The 17,584-nt window shown below is 38.7% G+C and overlaps 1 protein-coding gene across 1 annotated transcript in view; it reads left to right on the top strand.

Annotated features, from left to right (window-relative positions):
* CHN1 (chimerin 1) overlaps positions 1-17,584 on the top strand; it is a 205,797-nt gene that overhangs the window by 43,459 nt on the left and 144,754 nt on the right. Inside the window, exons 2-3 of the mRNA XM_043577091.1 lie at positions 4,504-4,542; positions 7,675-7,730. Coding sequence (XP_043433026.1) covers positions 4,504-4,542; positions 7,675-7,730 — 95 coding nt within the window. The remainder of the gene's footprint in view (positions 1-4,503; positions 4,543-7,674; positions 7,731-17,584) is intronic.

The raw sequence follows: 17,584 nt of genomic DNA, 5'->3' as shown, positions 1-17,584 counted from the left end.
AGGTTGGGGGGGGGGAGGGGCAGGGACAGGGAGAGACGGGGTTAGGATCCGAAGCAGGCTCTGTGCTGATGGCCGAGGGACCATTGCGGGCTTGAACTCAGGAACTGTGAGATCATGACCTGAGCTGAAGTCAGTCACTTAACCAACTGAACCACCTAGGGCCCCAAGAAAACAGACTTTTAACAGATTACAAGATAAAGTCCTTTTGGTGTAGTCAAGGTGTCTTCAAACTGGAATATACGGTAATTGAACATACTGGTTTCTAGTTGCTGGGCATTTAGGTTGAGTCCAGGTTTTCAGTCTTAAAGGAATATTGCAGTGATATTCTTCTATATTGCTATTTTCCAGACATCCTTAATTGTTTTACAGTAAATTCCTAGAACGAGAATAGAACTGCTGGGTCAGAAGGTATGCAGAAGGAACTGACATGACCTGTTATATAACTTCAGGGGCCAAGTATGCCCCCCCTGTTTGTTGTTGGTGTTGGTAATCAGTGCCCCAGTTATCAGGAAGTCCAGGGTCTTTCTCTTTAGGCAGCCTCTTCCTGTAGGCTTGAGCCCCTGAAGTCTTACTCAGTCCCACAGTGGTCCCATCTTCTTCCAAATGCAGAAGGAGAGGTGCAGTGTAACAGTACACTGTCTTCCTTATTTTTATCAGTTTCTGTCAGTGTTGAAGACCAGCCCCATATTGTTTGTGATAATTGCTTATCTAATGCCGCTGGGATCCTGTTTCTGGTCAGACTTGGCCCAGGTCAGGTGGTAGGGTCCCCTCCCTAAGGAAAGGAAAAAAAAACCCTCAAGGCAACCTTGCTGTTCACGGACTTGACAACATCCTTCACGACCTTGTAACATGAGGCCACTTAATCAGACTACATGTTTGTGTGTTACCATATATGGGAGACAAAGAAGTAAACAATATATTAAAAAAACGACACCCGTGGCGTTCGGGGCTCAGTTCTTTGGGTACGAACCCGACTGAGCGATGCCGGCAGGAATAAAGTTGCTTCCTGGGAAGAAGAGCCTCTGTGTCACCACTCTCTGTGCGAGAATCTTGCTACGGTCACAGTAGTGACCCCGCTTGGAGGTCCGGATTGCAGTTTGTTAGTTCATGCTCTTACACTCAATGATTTCAGTGTACCAGGGAGGATGAGGACGCTTCGTGCATCAGTCTCATGCTGGGTCGGAATCTGTCCTCCCCAATAAACCCATAAGCCGTTTTGTGTGGCCCCAGATCACCGGTTCAGTTAATCCATTTTCAAGGTCATTTTACTTCAGGAGTGTCTCTGCCTTTTCTTGCCAGTGGAACTTGGTTTGGATTATGAGTTTCTTCTGGAGCAGAATTCCTTAACTTTGAATCTGAGGAATCAAAGATTGGAGTGATGTTTCTTCCCTTCCAGAAGGACTTAGGGTCCTAGAAAAATCCGTCTCCCCAACTCTAGCAGCTAACTCTGCCCACCAAGAGGTTGGGGCTTGTTTCTCTAAGTCATCTAGCCATGCCCCGTCCATGGGCTGCTTTCCCCTGATTCTGAGGACAGTGGTACTTGCCCGTTGCCTAACTTGGTCAACAAAAAGACCAAGGTGACCTAAGGCTCCCTAAGCATTAGAAAGATTGTCATAGTTTTTAAGGGTTTTCCTTCAAAGAGCATCTTATTTGAGCTCTGTCATGACAGGTGCCTGTTAAACACTTTGAAAAGCTTAGGATAAGTATTGCTAATTGCTCTCCAGAGAGGTTGTGCCAGTTTACGCTCCCATCAGCAGAAAAATACATGGCTAGGAAAAGACTTTTAAAACCCAAACTTCACTCAAGGGGTGCCTGGGCGGCTCAGTCGGTTAAGCGTCTGACTTTGGCTCAGGTCATGATCTCAACCCGTTCACGAGTTCAAGTCCCGCATTGGGCTCTGTGCTGACAGCGCAGAACCTGCAGCCTGCTTCAGATTCTGTGACTCCCTTTCTCTCTGCCCCTCCCCCGCTGGCGCTTTGTCTCGCTCTCTCAAAAATGAATAGACCTTAAAAAAATTCAAACAACCCCAAACTTCACTCTTAAAAGTCACTAATCATTAGAATTGTTTTAGTACTAAAGGAAACTCAAACTTTTCTCCCACTATTTCTTGGTTATTTGCTAAATGCTCAGTTTATTTGGCCACATAATTGTGATCTGTAGCATCTTGAATAATAATGCCTTCTGTGATATAGTAGGTATACAGGGAAGAACAAAATAATAAGAGAACGCACAGCTGAAATCATAGGCAGTGGCCTGAGGCTAATATGGTAACGTCATTTTGTTTTTAAATTCACTTTTGGTGAGGGCAGGAGAGGGTACTCATTTACTAAAGCTCGCCTAAGCGCAGGGTGCTTTATGTATGACACCTAATTTGATCCTCACAAGAAACCTGTATTGTCACTATTCCCATTTCAGATGATGATATTATTCCATTTTATAAACAAAGAATAAGATACAGAGAGGTAGTAAATTTCCTAAAGCCACACAGCTTTAGGTAAAAGTTGATGTTTCCCTAAGAAAGTCTTATCTAGGACTGGATACACAATTCTCTAGAGGCAGGATTTTGAGAATTAGCCTCTTTCTCACCTTTTCCAAAGTCAAAGCAACCTGCAGAAGGCTATCACTGCTTGGGTACAGGCTTTGTACAGCGTTTGTGAGGAATTAGGGCTAACTACAAAGTTAGAGGGCACAGTCCCAAAGGCTTCCTTAATTCTGACACCCCCTCAGGTTTGATAATTCACTAGAAGGACTCCTAGAACTCACTCACAGTCAGGATTTATTACAGAGAAAGGTACAAATTGTAATCAGCCAAGGGAAGAAGCATGTACAGCCAGGACCAGGAGAAGGACAAAATGTGGAGCTCCCCTTGTCTTCTCTGTTTAAAGCCCCCACACACAGTGATGAAGTGCTTTCTGAGGTTCCGAAGCTCAAGAAGGCTGTTATGCCTCTTATGGAGAAGATACATGTGTTGGGTAAGTTTCACTGAGGCACGAGTTACAGTATACAGCTGTTGGCTGTGAGTTCAGTTCTAATGAATCACAATATTTATTAAATAAGGTGTCTTTAAACAGAAACAAATAAACAAGGTTATGTATTCATAGGTTGATGAGAATGTTGTGACCAGAGGCATATAGGAACCTAACTTTGTGTTTTCCCCAGGGAACAGTGGTTCAGTATTCACTGATTGAGTGTTCAAGGTGACTCTGTAGAATAGAACTTGAAATAACGAGAAGCAACTGTATTTGCTGCTTTACTTCGTTACTCATTTATTCATGTCATCTTTTATTTGTTCATTAAAAAATATATTTGAACACTCCTACTGGGTGCCAAGCAATTTCTACATGACTTAGAATTTCCTTTTTGTGTTCTTATGCCTATCGTCAATAGTCTTGCTGTAGCCCTCTGACTCCAAATATTTGTGTGGTTCATGATAACATAAGTGAAGTGTTGGCATTTTAAAGGTTGAGGGGAATGTTTTGAGTCTATGATCATTTTTGCTTAACCTACATATGCTAGATTCAGCCTTGTCCATAAACTTCTCGTAAATTTACTTACCTCCGTGGAGACCAGGATTGTTTGGACCAGATTCCTTAATGGGTTCGTGTCGGGTGGTAGCAGAACCAGGCGAGGTAGCCGGCCACGTATTCCCACGCCGAGACGCTATGTCAGCCGATTTAGCTACATGGTATTGCAGGCAGAGCTTTTGACCAGCAACATTATTACTGAGCTGTGCTTTACTGATGAGATGCCAGACCACACTGGTATCTCTTCCTTTTTCTAACTCTCCCCATCTCCCGCACGTGTTTTTATTTCCATCTCTTTCCACATCCTCTTTTACACTGTCTTCTAAACCCTCATTCAAGCAGAGTGAGGGGAAATGGACTTGAAAAGCAGATGTTCACCTCATGGTCTTTGTGGCTCCCTGGATACTCTCCTCCACTGAAGTGTTTCTCCTTTCCTGGTTTTGATTGTTCCTGATATATGAAGACACTAAGTACCTTGCTGCTCTTCTCTCCTGAAGTTAGTAAAACCAGTTACACTGGAATCCTCCAAATACGATGGGGAGATACACTTCTGAGGATTAAAACTGTTATCTGGTGAATTTGACTGAAAAAGAAAAAATTCCAATAATTTCAGGGATCTGAGAATCCCTTAATTGTAGAATTAAGTCCAAAGACACAAAGACTTTATTGACTATCAGTGACTGTGAGAAATGATTGCATGCTGTAAAAATTAACCTTGGTGTTTTTATGTGCTAAACAGTTGAATAAATACAGTCGCTTTCTTTGAACATCTTTGTGAAACTGTACTCCCAAGAAAATAAAGATCAAGACTAAAAATCCTCTGAATGTCCTTTAGAGTCTTAACACGATGCCTAGGACACACAGACATCAACAAACATATATTAAATATATATTAATATAACTTAATTTAATGTATATTAACCATATGTGATTAAAATACAAATATTCAGTAATGTTAACTTGGTGTTTATTCTTCCAGATACAGATGAATATAGACCTCCTGTTTGGAAATCTTACTGTAAGTATGCAAATAATTTTAAATTGGGTGGGTTATAGTGCTTTATAAGTGATAGAGAAATAGAAATATTAAAATCATTAGGTATGAAGATTCATTTCATTTTGTACACATTATTGAAAAATTAATTTATAGCAGGGTTTGGGAACAGCGTAGAAGTAGTAATTGTGGGAAAACAGGAGTGTTTCCATAAGGTCTGTCTATGGTTTGCATGTCTGGAATGCATCTCATCTCTCTGAGCTTGCATGAAATTCCATATTGAACTTGAGGCCACTTGTTGACATTGGCTGATAAAAACTAATGAAAAGAGAAGGTAACTGAGAATTCAAGCAATCTAATTATTCTCAGATCCCAATTCTTTATATGGAAAAGAACTATGGGCTATATAAATGATAAGTCAGAAGGCTGTCTTCATAGAATGAATGGATGAAAACAGGCAAAAGTGGTTTTTTTTTTGTTTTGTTTTTGTTTTTTTTTTTTTTTTTAGGAATTGCTTTCCTGCATATGAGAGACCTTTGAATTCTATTTTGCTCTTTAAACTTTGCATTAGAATAAAAATCTTTTCAAAAGAGTCTAGGCTCTTTGCCCTTTATTACCCCTTCCTTGTCCTTGAGAATATGGTTTCTTCAAGTAAAAAATATTTCAGATTTTTTAAAAGTGGAAATGGGATTAATATAATCAAAGTAGCCTTAAAAAGAAATCCATGAATACTGCTGACGCCATTACTGTAAGTTTTTGTTTATGTATGGAGTTGCATAAGCAACCTGAGAAACCTGTACTTTAGACATACATTATCAACATCTTTGTAAGTGTTGAGTTATCCTAAGTTTTGATATTTGTAAGTTGCCGAAATTTGCCGCCTGCAGGATCAGCTATTCAGATTCTTGGTTTTGTGTTCCCAGAACAACAGATAGGTTTATTTCAGCAGGTTGCTGCTTTGGGCTACTTATAGTAAGCAAAATATGAATAATCTCTAGAGATACTGCCATAGAGACTTTTTCCCCACCCCTGCCTGTGCCTTTTTTGTTTATGGGAAGTATAGTTCAAAGAATGTATAAAAATGACTAATGTTCTTCTTAAAAATTTGTCTCACAATATCATTGGCTAAAAACCTATTTAAAATTCTTGTCTGCATTTTCTGGTTTTCAGTTTACCTTTGTTCTCTTTGTTCTGACTTGTACCTTGCACATTTTTTATGTAAGAGCATCTATGAAGCCTCACACTGTTATGGAATCATGGTGATGATTTTTTTTCCTCTGAAGAATATTGATCACTAAATGTAGTATAGGCAGTTTGTATTTCTGTATCTCTAAATGTCTCCTAGTAGCCATCATTTTTAAAAAATGGCATATTTCTTTTTTTTTTTTTATTTTTGGAGACAATTCTGCTACTGAGTTTTAGTTTTTTGTTTTTTTTTTTTTAGTAACCTCAATGCCTGAGCTCCCCCCAGCATAATTCTAAAACTTTACAAATATGAATCAATAGGAAAATAGAACTAGCAAGAAGTCTAAGTTGAGGATTTTTATTATTTCTTAAAAAAATTTTTTTAATGTTTGTTTATTTTTGAGAGAGAAACAAAGAGTGTAAGTGGGGGAGGGGCAGAGAGAGAGGGAGACACAGAATCTGAAGCAGGCTCCAGGCTCTGAGCGGTCAGCACAGAGCCCGACACGAGGCTCGAACTCCAAAGCTGTGAGATCATGACCTGAGCCAAAGTTGGATGCTTAACCAACTGAGCCACCCAAGCACGCTTAAATTCAATAATATGCGATTATATATGTAGAAAGAGAAGAAAAATTCCCTCCCAGAGATAAACTTAGATATACATAAACATACTTTCTCTGATGACCACCGTGTTCTATTCATTCTTTCTTCATTACAAATCAACCTGAAGTGAGGCTAGAATGTCGTGGTATTGGTGTAATTTTCACTGATTCATTTTCAGATACTCTGAAAATCATCCTTTCCTTGGCAAATTATTTCAGTATCTGAATTCCTTCTTTTGCTGCATTTACTCTATTTGAAGAAGCGGTGGTAACTTTGGCTCAGAAATTTTGTTTTTAGGGGAGATTATCTTTGAAGATAGATGTTTGCAATATAAATAGGGGAGAAAAACACATCTGTCACTTCTACCATAATCCTAATTTTAGTTTCAAGTTTGACATGTAATAATGTGCTTTAAAAATCGATAACCATTGGGGCGCCTGGGTGGCGCAGTCGGTTAAGCGTCCGACTTCAGCCAGGTCACGATCTCGCGGTCCGTGAGTTCGAGCCCCGCGTCGGGCTCTGGGCTGATGGCTCAGAGCCTGGAGCCTGTTTCCGATTCTGTGTCTCCCTCTCTCTCTGCCCCTCCCCCATTCATGCTCTGTCTCTCTCTGTCCCAAAAATAAATAAATGTTGAAAAAAAAAAACAAATTTTAAAAAGAATCGATAACCATTGGGGCGCCTGGGTGGCTCAGTCAGTTAAGTGTCCAACTTCTGCTCAGGTCATGATCTCTTGGTCTGTGAGTTCGAGCCCCCCGTTGGGCTCTGTGCTGACAGTTCAGAGCCTAGAGCCTGCTTCGGATTCTGTGTCTCCTTTCTCTGCCCCTCTTCTGCTCATGCTCTGTCTCTCTCTATCTCAAAAATAAATAAACATTAAAAAAATTAAAAAATATACACATATATAACCATTATTTGCTTGTATTAGAGACGTGCCTTATGCAATACAACCACCAAGAATTCAGGAAAATAAAGGGCCAGATTTTGGAGAACACAGCCAAATACCCAGTACTAATTTGTTACAAGGTAAAAAGACATTTGTGTGGATTATGATTTTTCTATTTATGCTTGCCTTTGGGCTTTCACTAAGTTTAGTTTCTTTTATTTTCTTCGTGTTGCTCTTAACAGATTTTAATTTAATAACAAATAGAACTGTAACACAGTTTTCTGTAAAAAGCAGCCAGTTTGTGATTCCTAATATATTTATGCTTTCTGCAGAAGGGCAATTTAGAATTGTTTGTAATAGCGGAATATTAGAAAAAACCTAAGTGTCTGCCATAGGAGAGACATAGGTTAACTGAACAACCTATAACACCAAAAAGAACGAGGAAGATATCTGTGAGCTGATGTGGAATGATTTACTTTCTGTCTTTACAGTATATCAGCTGCAGCAGGAAGCCCCTCATCCTCGAAGAATTACCTGTACTAATGAGGTGGGTGTGATGCGACTGTTATAAGAACGTGTCTCTCAAGTGATGAATCACTGTCTTCTACTCCTGAAACCAATATTCCACTCTATATTAACTAACTAGAATTTAAATTAAAATCCGAAAAAAACACAACCACCACAAACCAACAAAAAACCAAAATGTCTCTCGGTCACGTGTTTACCAAACTTTCACCTTCCTCCCGTGGCATGGTTATTTGTGGGATTGGCCAGTTATGTTAGTTAGCTTCATAAAGTTGTACTTGAATGCATCTTTCTTAATGTTCTCCTCAGTTGCACTAACTGTCACTTTTTAATGGACTATTTGGAGTATAGAATGTGACAGTGTAGTTTTAAGTGATGTTAGTATTCTTCTCGGTTAAGTCACACATTCTTCAATAAAGTTTGAAGGCATTATTGAAGTAACTTTTCCATTAAAAGAAAGATTTATATTGTGGTTTTGAAAATGAGCAGAAGACATGAACGGTACTTATCACCGTATTTTCAGTACTGAAAAGATGTTCAACTTCACAAACAATAAGAGAAATGCAAATTAAAATACACAGAGAGACCATTTCCACCTTTTTAGATTGGCAAAAGTTCAAAAGATTAGACTATGCTTAGTTGGTAAGTCTGTGAAGAAACAAACACTCTCATATATTGCTGATGGGAATGTGAAGTGTTACATTTTATGAGAATTTTGTGATACCTGACAAATCGATACCTGCATTTACCTACCAGTCCAATTTCTAGTGATTTACCCTGATGAATTACCTGTACAAATATGGACTTATATACGCCCAAAGTTTTTGATTAGAGGATTATTTGTAATAGCAGAATATTAGGGAAAAAACCTGAATATCAGTCCATAGGGGACCGATTGAATAAACTGTGATATTAAAAGGAATAAGGAAGTTTCTGTGAGCCGATACGGAATGATTCCAGGTAGAAAGTGTATACGCAGACATACCTTGGAGATATTGTAGATTTGGCTAGACCCACTGCAATAAAGCCAATATTGCAATAAAAAGAGTCAAATGAATTTTTTTTGTTTTTTCGTACATATGAAAGTTATGTTTACACTATACTATAGTCTTTTAAGCATGCAATAGCATTATGTCTAAAAACACAATTTACACACATGAATTTAAAAATACTTCATTGCTAAAAATGCTGTCATGTAAGCTTTCAGTGAGTGTAATCTTTTTGCTGGTGGAGGTTCATGCCTCAATACGGATGGCTGCAGTTGGTCAGTTGTGGCTGGTGAAGGCTGGGGTGGCTGTGGCAGTTTCTTAAAATAAGACAACAGTGAAATTTGCCACATTGATGAACTCTTCCTTTCACGTACGGTTTGTAGCATGTAATGCTGTTGAGGAGCATTTGAAAGAAGCAGAACTTCTTTGAAAATCAAGAGTCAATCCTCTCAAACCCTGCTGCCACTTTGTCAACTAAGTTTAGGTCATATTCTAAATCCTTGTCGTTTCAACAGTCTTCATGCCATTTTTATCGGGAGTAGATTCCATCGCAGGAAACCGCTTTCTTTCCTCATGTACAAGAAGCAACTCCCTGTTTTATCCTGAGATTTCAGCAATTTGGTCGTATCTTTAGGCTCTACTTCTAATTCTAGTTCTTCAGCTGTGTCCACCACATCTGTGGTTGCTTTCTCCACTGAAGTCTTGAACCCCTCAAAGTCACCCATGAAAGTTGGAATCAACTTCTTCCAAATTCCTGTTAATGTTGGTATTTTGACCTCCTCCCATGAATCATGAGTGTTCTTTGTGACATGTGAAATGGTGAATCCTTTCCTGACGGTTTTCAGTTTACTTTGCCCAGATCTATAGAGGAATCACTATCTATGGTAGCTATAGCCTTATGAAATGTATTTCTTAAGTAATAAGGCTTGAAAATCAAAATTACTCCTTGACTCATGAGTTACAGAATAGATATTGTGTTAGCAGACATGAAAACATCATTATTCTTATTGTACATCTCCATCAGAGCTCTTGGGTGACCAAGTACATGATCACTGAGCAGTAATATTTTGAAAGGAATCTTTTTTTCTGGGCAGTAGGTCTCAACAGTGGGCTTAAAATAATCAGTAAATCAGATGTGCTGTCATCCAGACTTTATTGTTCCATTTATAGAGCGGAGGCAGAGTAGAATGAGCAGAATTCTTAAGGGCCCTAGGATTTTCAGAATGGTCAGTGAGCACTGGCTTCAGCGTAAAGTCTCCAGCTGCATTATCCCCTAACAAGAGTCAGCTTGATTTTTGAATCTTTGAAACCAGGCAATGACTTCTCCTCTCTCAGAGTTCTAGATGACGTCTTCTTCTAATATAAGGCTGTTTCATCTTTACTGAAAATCTGTTGTTTAGTGTAGCCACCTTCATTCATTAGCTCTATCTTCTGGATAACTTGCTACAGCTTCCACGTCAGCACTCACTGCTTCACCTTGTACTTTTATCTTACAGAGACGGCTTCTTTCCTTAAAGCTCATGAACCCACCTCTGCTAGCTTCCAACCTTTTTCCTGCAGCTTCCGCACCTCTCTCAGCCTTTATAGAATTGAAGAAAGTTAGGGCTTTGCTCTGAATTAGGCTTTGACTTAAGAGAATGTGGTAGCTCGTTTGATCTTCTATCCAGACCAGAACTTTCTCCATTATTGCTTTCTTATCATTCATGTGTTCACTGGAGTAGCTCTTTTCATTTCCTTCAAGAACTTTTCTTTTACATTCACAGCTTGGCTAACTGGGATAAGAGGCCTAGCTTTTGGCCTCTCTCAGCTTTTGACGTGCCTTTCTCACTAAGCCTAATTGTTTCTAGCTTTTGATTTAAAGTGAGAGATGTGTGACTCTTTCCCTTGAACATTTAGAGGCCACCGTAGGGTTATTCATTGGCCTACTTTCTATCCTGTTGTGTCTCAGGGAATAGACCCAAGGAGTAGGAAAGAGATGGGGAATGCCCAGTTGGTGGAGAAGTCAGAACACACACAACATGTAGGGATGAAGTTTGCTATCTTATGTGGGTGAGGTTTGTGGTGGCCCAAAACAATGATGATGCTAACATCAGAGATCCTTGATTACAGATCACCATGACAAACATAATAATAGTGAAAAAGTTGGAAGTATTGTGAGAGTTACCAAATTGTGACACAGAGACACAAAGCGAGAAAATGCTGTTGGAAAAATGGCGTGAACAGCCTTGTTGGATGCAGGGTTCCCACAAACCTTCAACATGTGAAATCCCCAGTGTCTGTCAAGTGCACAAGAAAATGAGGTGTGCCTGTATGGTAATTATGGTCCCTTTTTAGTAGTAAAAAAGGGAAAAATGGGAAAAAAGTTAAGCGTTTTGTGCAAAAGAGAAACACGGGAAGGATTAACCCAGAGACCGGTGAAATAGTTATCTGTAAGGAGTGGGGCAGGGGTGGGGCTGCGGGGGGCAGAGTGGGGAGGATAAGGATGGAAGTCAGACCTCTCTGATGATGTTTTTATATAGTTGCAACTTTTGAACTATGCAGATATTTCACACATTCAAACAACAGAATTAAGTAAAAAATGATTTAAAAAGTAAACCCTAAAATTGAATACAAATAGAAACAAATGAACCTAACAAATTCATAGCATCCTCACCCCAAAATTAATTTACATAGCTTATAAACATTATTCTGACCATACAAACTTAGAGGGAAATGTACTAAGAATCATAACCTGCAAAGAGATCTTTATACTTAGCAATTTGTTGTTGTCAGTAGCACTTTGTGTGGTAATTCTGAAATTATTTTTGTGTGTAATACAGGATAGAACAAATGAGTAACTATATTAGATTTTGGGGAGCCAGTGTTCGTGGGAGATATAAATATGGAGCTTTGAATTCGACTTGGAGGCATAAATGTGAATTCACAGATTTTTAAAAGTATATTTTCTATCGCAGTCCGTGGAAAGGGCTTAGAAGCAGTGATGCCCTCGTAAGAGTAAACATACTCGGTGCCCAAATTTGGTTTCCAAGTACTATCTCCTACTGAAAGGAGCCAGTGTTCCTTACAAGAATTCCTGATTCCAGAACATGGGGCAATGACTTCTTAGAACCTTTTATATCGGAAAGCAAGAAGAACTCAAACGGATGGGGACATGTCAAAAGATCCTAGGAGCCCACTTGAAGGGTTATCACAGATAACACAGAAAAGATAATCTGTTGGTCCATAATGATGCTTACCAAAAAAACTACCCCAATACAAAGAAAAAAACAACAGAGGGACAGAGTATAAAGTCCTTTACAGCAGAAACATAGCTAAACATGTAGAAGGAGTGATAATGATTGTGCTGATAATTGAGTCAAGCAAGGATCATCACTGGACATTAAAACCATTGAGTAAAAAGATTGTAGGTGAAGAGAATGTTTACATGGTTCTAAGGCCTCACCCTACTAATTATTTATGCATTGCAAGGAGAAAGATATATTTTTATAGTGGAGGGATCTGGCACGCTCACCCTTATCTACATGATCAACTTTAGCATTACCTGTATTGGGACAAACTGACGTGTCTCTGGATGTGATGTAATGAGGCATGCACAATGCCATCTAGATAGTACTTACGCCAAAAATGTTTCACTTAAATCTGTTTGTGAAGTATGAATCAGACAGATCCAAAATGTGTACATTCTATAAGACATCGGTCCTGCAAATGTCCTTTTCATAAAAGAAATAACAGTGGTGGGAACATTCTAAAATGAAGGAGACTAAAGAGATATGACCACCGTATGCAGTATGCCTACCTTGAGAGGGTCGTAGAGACAGAGAGCTCTCTCTCTCTATTTAAGGCTGCACATTTTGGGTATAATTAGAGAAATTTGAATATGAACTATATATTAGGTAATAGGGAATCCTAATAACTTTCTTAGATGATATACTATTAAAAAGAATTGCTTCTCCATTGTTTAAAAACATGTGAAATGGATTCTGTTATTGTGAAAACTGGCTAAACATTGAACAGCCCTGAAAGCATATAGTCATAAAATTAATTTATCAAATTAGTCAGGGATTTCATGAGATTATCTTTTAAGTGTCCTGCTGCAATTTAAGTATTTGTAGGCGTCCAGTCTGCACGTCTGTGTGTATGGGGTAGCGCTTGATGATTGCATTTTATTGCTACTGTGCCATGATCAAGCATGACGAAATAATTTTATATGTAGTGAACATTTTTTATAAATGCTGTCTAGTAAAATGTTTCATTTTGTTATACTCTGGCGAGACACAACTTTTTAAACTTTTAAGAGAAAGTAAGATATTGGCAGTAGTTCTGTGAAAAGTCTGGAAGTGTTATTAACACAGTTATCTTTATTGAGAAATGTCTGTACTTTGCCTTTCTCAGAATTTGAGGCCACCTAAATGAAGACATAATAAAAGGAATTCAGAAAGAAAAGTTGAGGAAAATAAAAAACACATAGATGCCGGTTGATTGCAGTGCTGATTAAGGATCAATAAAATTGTGTGAAAAGGGAATCACAGTAATAAAGTACGCAATTCCTAAGGATCAGAAAGGCTAATAAGATCCAGTTTTTACCTGAACTAAATTCTTTAAAAAAATTATGTAGCTTACTAAATGAAATACATTTATTGATGTTACTTACATTGAGCAGCTACAGTCTTACAGCAAAAGTAGGTGTATGATCGTTTCTTATAGCAGCTGGCATAACATTAAGGAGCAACAAATTACTGAAGCTAATTGTTAAAGGGCTAAACTGTAGCCTTCTGATGATCCACCTTGATACAAAGAGACGACATAGAATGCTAGGAGATTGGATGGCTCTTAGAGTCTCTGAAAATAATTTCTCTTGATTTAGTTTTGTGACGTAGTTGACAAAATACTGCCATGCCCTGAAAAAGAAGAGAGTCATATTCTATACTGTTGGTTAAAGGAAGGCATATAAGTACTGGAAAACAAGGGATACAATTGAGATTTTCTTACTTAAATTTCCCGTTTTCTTTTAAAGATGAATTTCTTTCTTTTTTTAAAAAATGTTTTATTTATTTTGAGAGAGAGTGTGTATGAGCAGGGGAGGGGCAGAGAGAGAGAGGGAGAAAGAGAATCCCAAGCAGGCTCCACACTGTTAGCCCACACAGAGCCTGATGTCGGGTCTGAACTCACGAACTGTGAGATCATGACCCGAGCTGAAATCAAGAGTCAGACGCTTAACCAACTGAGCCAGTCAGGTGCCCCTAAGTTTTCTTATTTAAATTGTTTTCAGTCTGCTTAGGTTTCTTTCACAAGAAGTTAGTAATCATGTTCTAAGGGCAAATTGGTGGGCAAGGGGGGCATCTGGGTCGCTCAGTCGGTCGGGTGTCCCACTTCGGCTCAGGTCATGATCTCACAGTTTGTGAGTTTGAGCCCCACTTCGGGCTCTGTGCTGACAGCTCAGAGCCTAGAGCTTGCTTCTGATCCTTTGTCTCCCTCTCTCTCTGACCCTCTCCCGCTCATGCTCTCTTTCAAAAACAAATAAACTTCAAAAAAATTTTTAAAAATTGGTGGGCAAGGAATGCTGCTCTGTGTGCAAAAGGATTTACTGTGGACTGGCCCTTCTATCAGACTGTAACCACCCTCACACATTGTTCAAAACTGATAACCTATTAGCTACTCAACTTTGCTTAATAAAGGGTAGTTATGCATGCATAAAATATGCATATTTAATTAGCAAGTCAGTAGTGATATTTCTGTATGTGACCAATTTCTGTAATAACAACATCTTTCTGTTTTCATCAGGTGATAACTAATGGACAATTAATAAATAGTGAGAAATGGTCTCATTTTAAAGACATGACATTCCCACTCAATATTGCTGTAATGTTAAATTTATAAATATAGATATCAAGAGTATGTCACTAACGCTAATAACCTACTTTGAGCAATATTCAATCTCATTAAATTTCTGTAAAACAATCAAATAACTTAGATATCTATTTGAAATGAAAGTAAAGCGTTCATCAGTAAGATGGAGCTAATGTAAAAATACTTCTTGGATAAAGAAAGTTTCAGTCTTAGTCTTGATTAAATGATAAATAGTGTGGGGGCGCCTGGGTGGCGCAGTCGGTTAAGCGTCCGACTTCAGCCAGGTCACGATCTCGCGGTCCATGAGTTCGAGCCCCGCGTCAGGCTCTGGGCTGATGGCTCGGAGCCTGGAGCCTGTTTCCGATTCTGTGTCTCCCTCTCTCTCTGCCCCTCCCCCGTTCATGCTCTGTCTCTCTCTGTCCCAAAAATAAATAAACGTTGAAAAAAAAATTAAAAAAAAAATGATAGTGTGGGAGAATTAAAGATCCTTGGGAGTGATGAGCACTAAAGATAAAAATGTACTGAGTAACCAGTTGATGTTCAACCTCAAATATTTAACTGGGGAATTGGATTTGGGACATTAAGCACTAAGAGGCCACTGTGTTTTTAAGGGGGAAAAGGAAACAGGATTTAATTACCACCGGAATGTGGAGAGAAAAAGAGAAAAGTTAATGCGGTAGATAAACTGATGGTTCTTTTAAATAAAGGTTATTAAATTCTATGGGCACTAATTGTAACTATAAAAATGGTCCAATGACATTGTCTTTAAGGAAATGTCTGCAGTCATAAGAGAAGGAGAACTGACCCTGTTCACGTGTACGTGAACATTTCCCTTCCCTTTTCTTCTAACCGTAGCATTGTATTGCAGATTATCAATTCAGAGGCTGGGGAATTAGGCACACCCAAAGGGAGTACGCATTTAGTTGCCAGCCATGTTTTGTGACCTTCTCTTGTGGTCTAAGCCCTTACCCGGTGATGAGCTCCATATTCTGCACTTTCTCAGCTGAATTGCTATTAGCATTCATCAGATCAAGACACATAACACTGTATTTTAAAACCTGAATTCTACTGTTCAAACAAATCACAAATTATTGAAGACAGAACTCGTAAAACACGGTATATCTGGTAGTAAGAAATAACATGATTTAACAGAAAATAAAATTGTAATGCTTTTTTTTCTAATTTCAGAAGATCTTTCCAATTGCCGTTATGAGTGTTAAAATATAGAACATTTTAAAAAATAATTATTTTTGAGAGAGAGAGGACATACGTAGGAAGAGGCAGAGAGGGAGAGAGAATCCCTAGCAGTCTCCTTGCTGTCAGCACAGAGCCCGATGCAGTGCTCGAACTCATGAACAGTGAAATCATGACCTGAGCTGAAATCAAGAGTCAGGCTCTTGACCGACTGAGTCACCCCAGTGCCCTGAAATATAGAACGTTTTTTATTAAAGGCTATTTGTTAGGAGAAAAATGTTGAAATTTAAATATAAATAGTTCTTTTTGAAGGAAAGATGTCCAGGTCCACAACTAAGTATTTTAGGCATGCTTTAGAGACTAAGCAAATACTTAAAAGCCTGAAAATGATTCTTAATAATATTGTTAGAGTGCAGTTTTATCTTACAGTGGAGTGAATTCAGAATTTAGCACGTGAAGTGAAAGTCTTACATAATCAGAATTTCCCCTAGAAATCGCTTATCACCTGTAAAGTGTATATGTTTGTGTATGCAGCTCTGGATCAATGTAGAAATGTATAAATATATAATGCAATGAAATATAGCTTATAATAAATATATCACATATATACTTATGAGATTTTCAGTTATGTAAAGTGATTTTGTTATTTTTTAAAAAATGTTTCTTTTTGAGGGAGAGAGAGAGAGAGTGAGCGAGCAGGAGAGGGGCAGAAAGAGGGGGAGAGAGAGGATCTGAAGTAGGTGCTGAAGTCAGACACTTAACTGACCGAGTCACCCAGACACCCTGATTTTGTTATTTTATGTCAAGCACCTGGTTGAATTCAAGTAAATGTTGGGGGGAGGGGGTGGGGAGAGAGAGAGAGAGAGAGAGAGAGAGAGAGAGACAGATACAGGTATAAATTATACAGGTACACAATATGTATATTTGAGTAGAGATATCAAAGAACTTCCATATCTTTAGTTGATTTGTACTAATATGATGTAAATCAAACTAGTTTGGCATTTAAGCATCCTTAAACACAAAGTCTTAAAATGGATACACTTTTTATTTTTTCTGGCAGCCAAAGAGTGGGAATGTAGTTACGACTTTTAAGTGCACAAAACCAAATCTCTGCTCTTTGTGACACATTTTGGAGCTGGTGTTGCAGGGAGCTGGATAGCAGTTCTGAGGACGCTGCTTCTTACTGTAACAACCAGTTGTGTTTTCCAGGGTAATGGGTAAGGCAGGCTAAGGCCGGACAGAATGCATCAAACTCGAGTTCAGTGCTGTTAGTGTAATGAGAAATACGGAGAAAGTTACACATTTCGTGTTGTATTCTAATTCTAGTCACAGTACCGGTTAGATGTATATTTGATACACATTTTGCCAGCACATGTTTTAAAAAGTCTCTCTTCAAATCTGGTTATGGAAGTATGAAATTGACGGTAATCATTTCTCTACTTACTGTCTCACCCCGGCAGATTATATTCAGCACCTGGCTATGATGACTTCTGCGTAATGAAGGCTCATAAATGTTTGTTGGATGAATGAATATTGTTGCGTACTTTATTTTGCAACATAATGCTCTTGTTATATGGTTTGCAAAAATACATATATTAATGCCTATAGCTCTTCGAGAGGCTCCAGTTTTTTTTGTAGCCTGTGTGTATTTATTCATTGAATCAGTATTCTCTGAGGGGCTTCTGTCTGCTAAGTCTTCAAGATTCAAGTCAAATAAAGCAAGTCCCCTCTCCTCAAGGAGCTTCCTGTCTAGCTAGAGGATGGAGCAATGAATCCAGCATTACGGCAGATCTGGTGACAGTTGCCTGGTTGCGCGTGTGCAGTTCCTGTGGGCAAGTGCAGAGTT

The sequence above is a fragment of the Prionailurus bengalensis genome, chromosome C1 (genome assembly GCF_016509475.1).
Source record: "Prionailurus bengalensis isolate Pbe53 chromosome C1, Fcat_Pben_1.1_paternal_pri, whole genome shotgun sequence".
NCBI classification, from domain to species: domain Eukaryota; kingdom Metazoa; phylum Chordata; class Mammalia; order Carnivora; family Felidae; genus Prionailurus; species Prionailurus bengalensis.
Note: the sequence above shows the minus strand (reverse complement) of the source record. Positions and strands in the feature narration are given on the sequence as shown.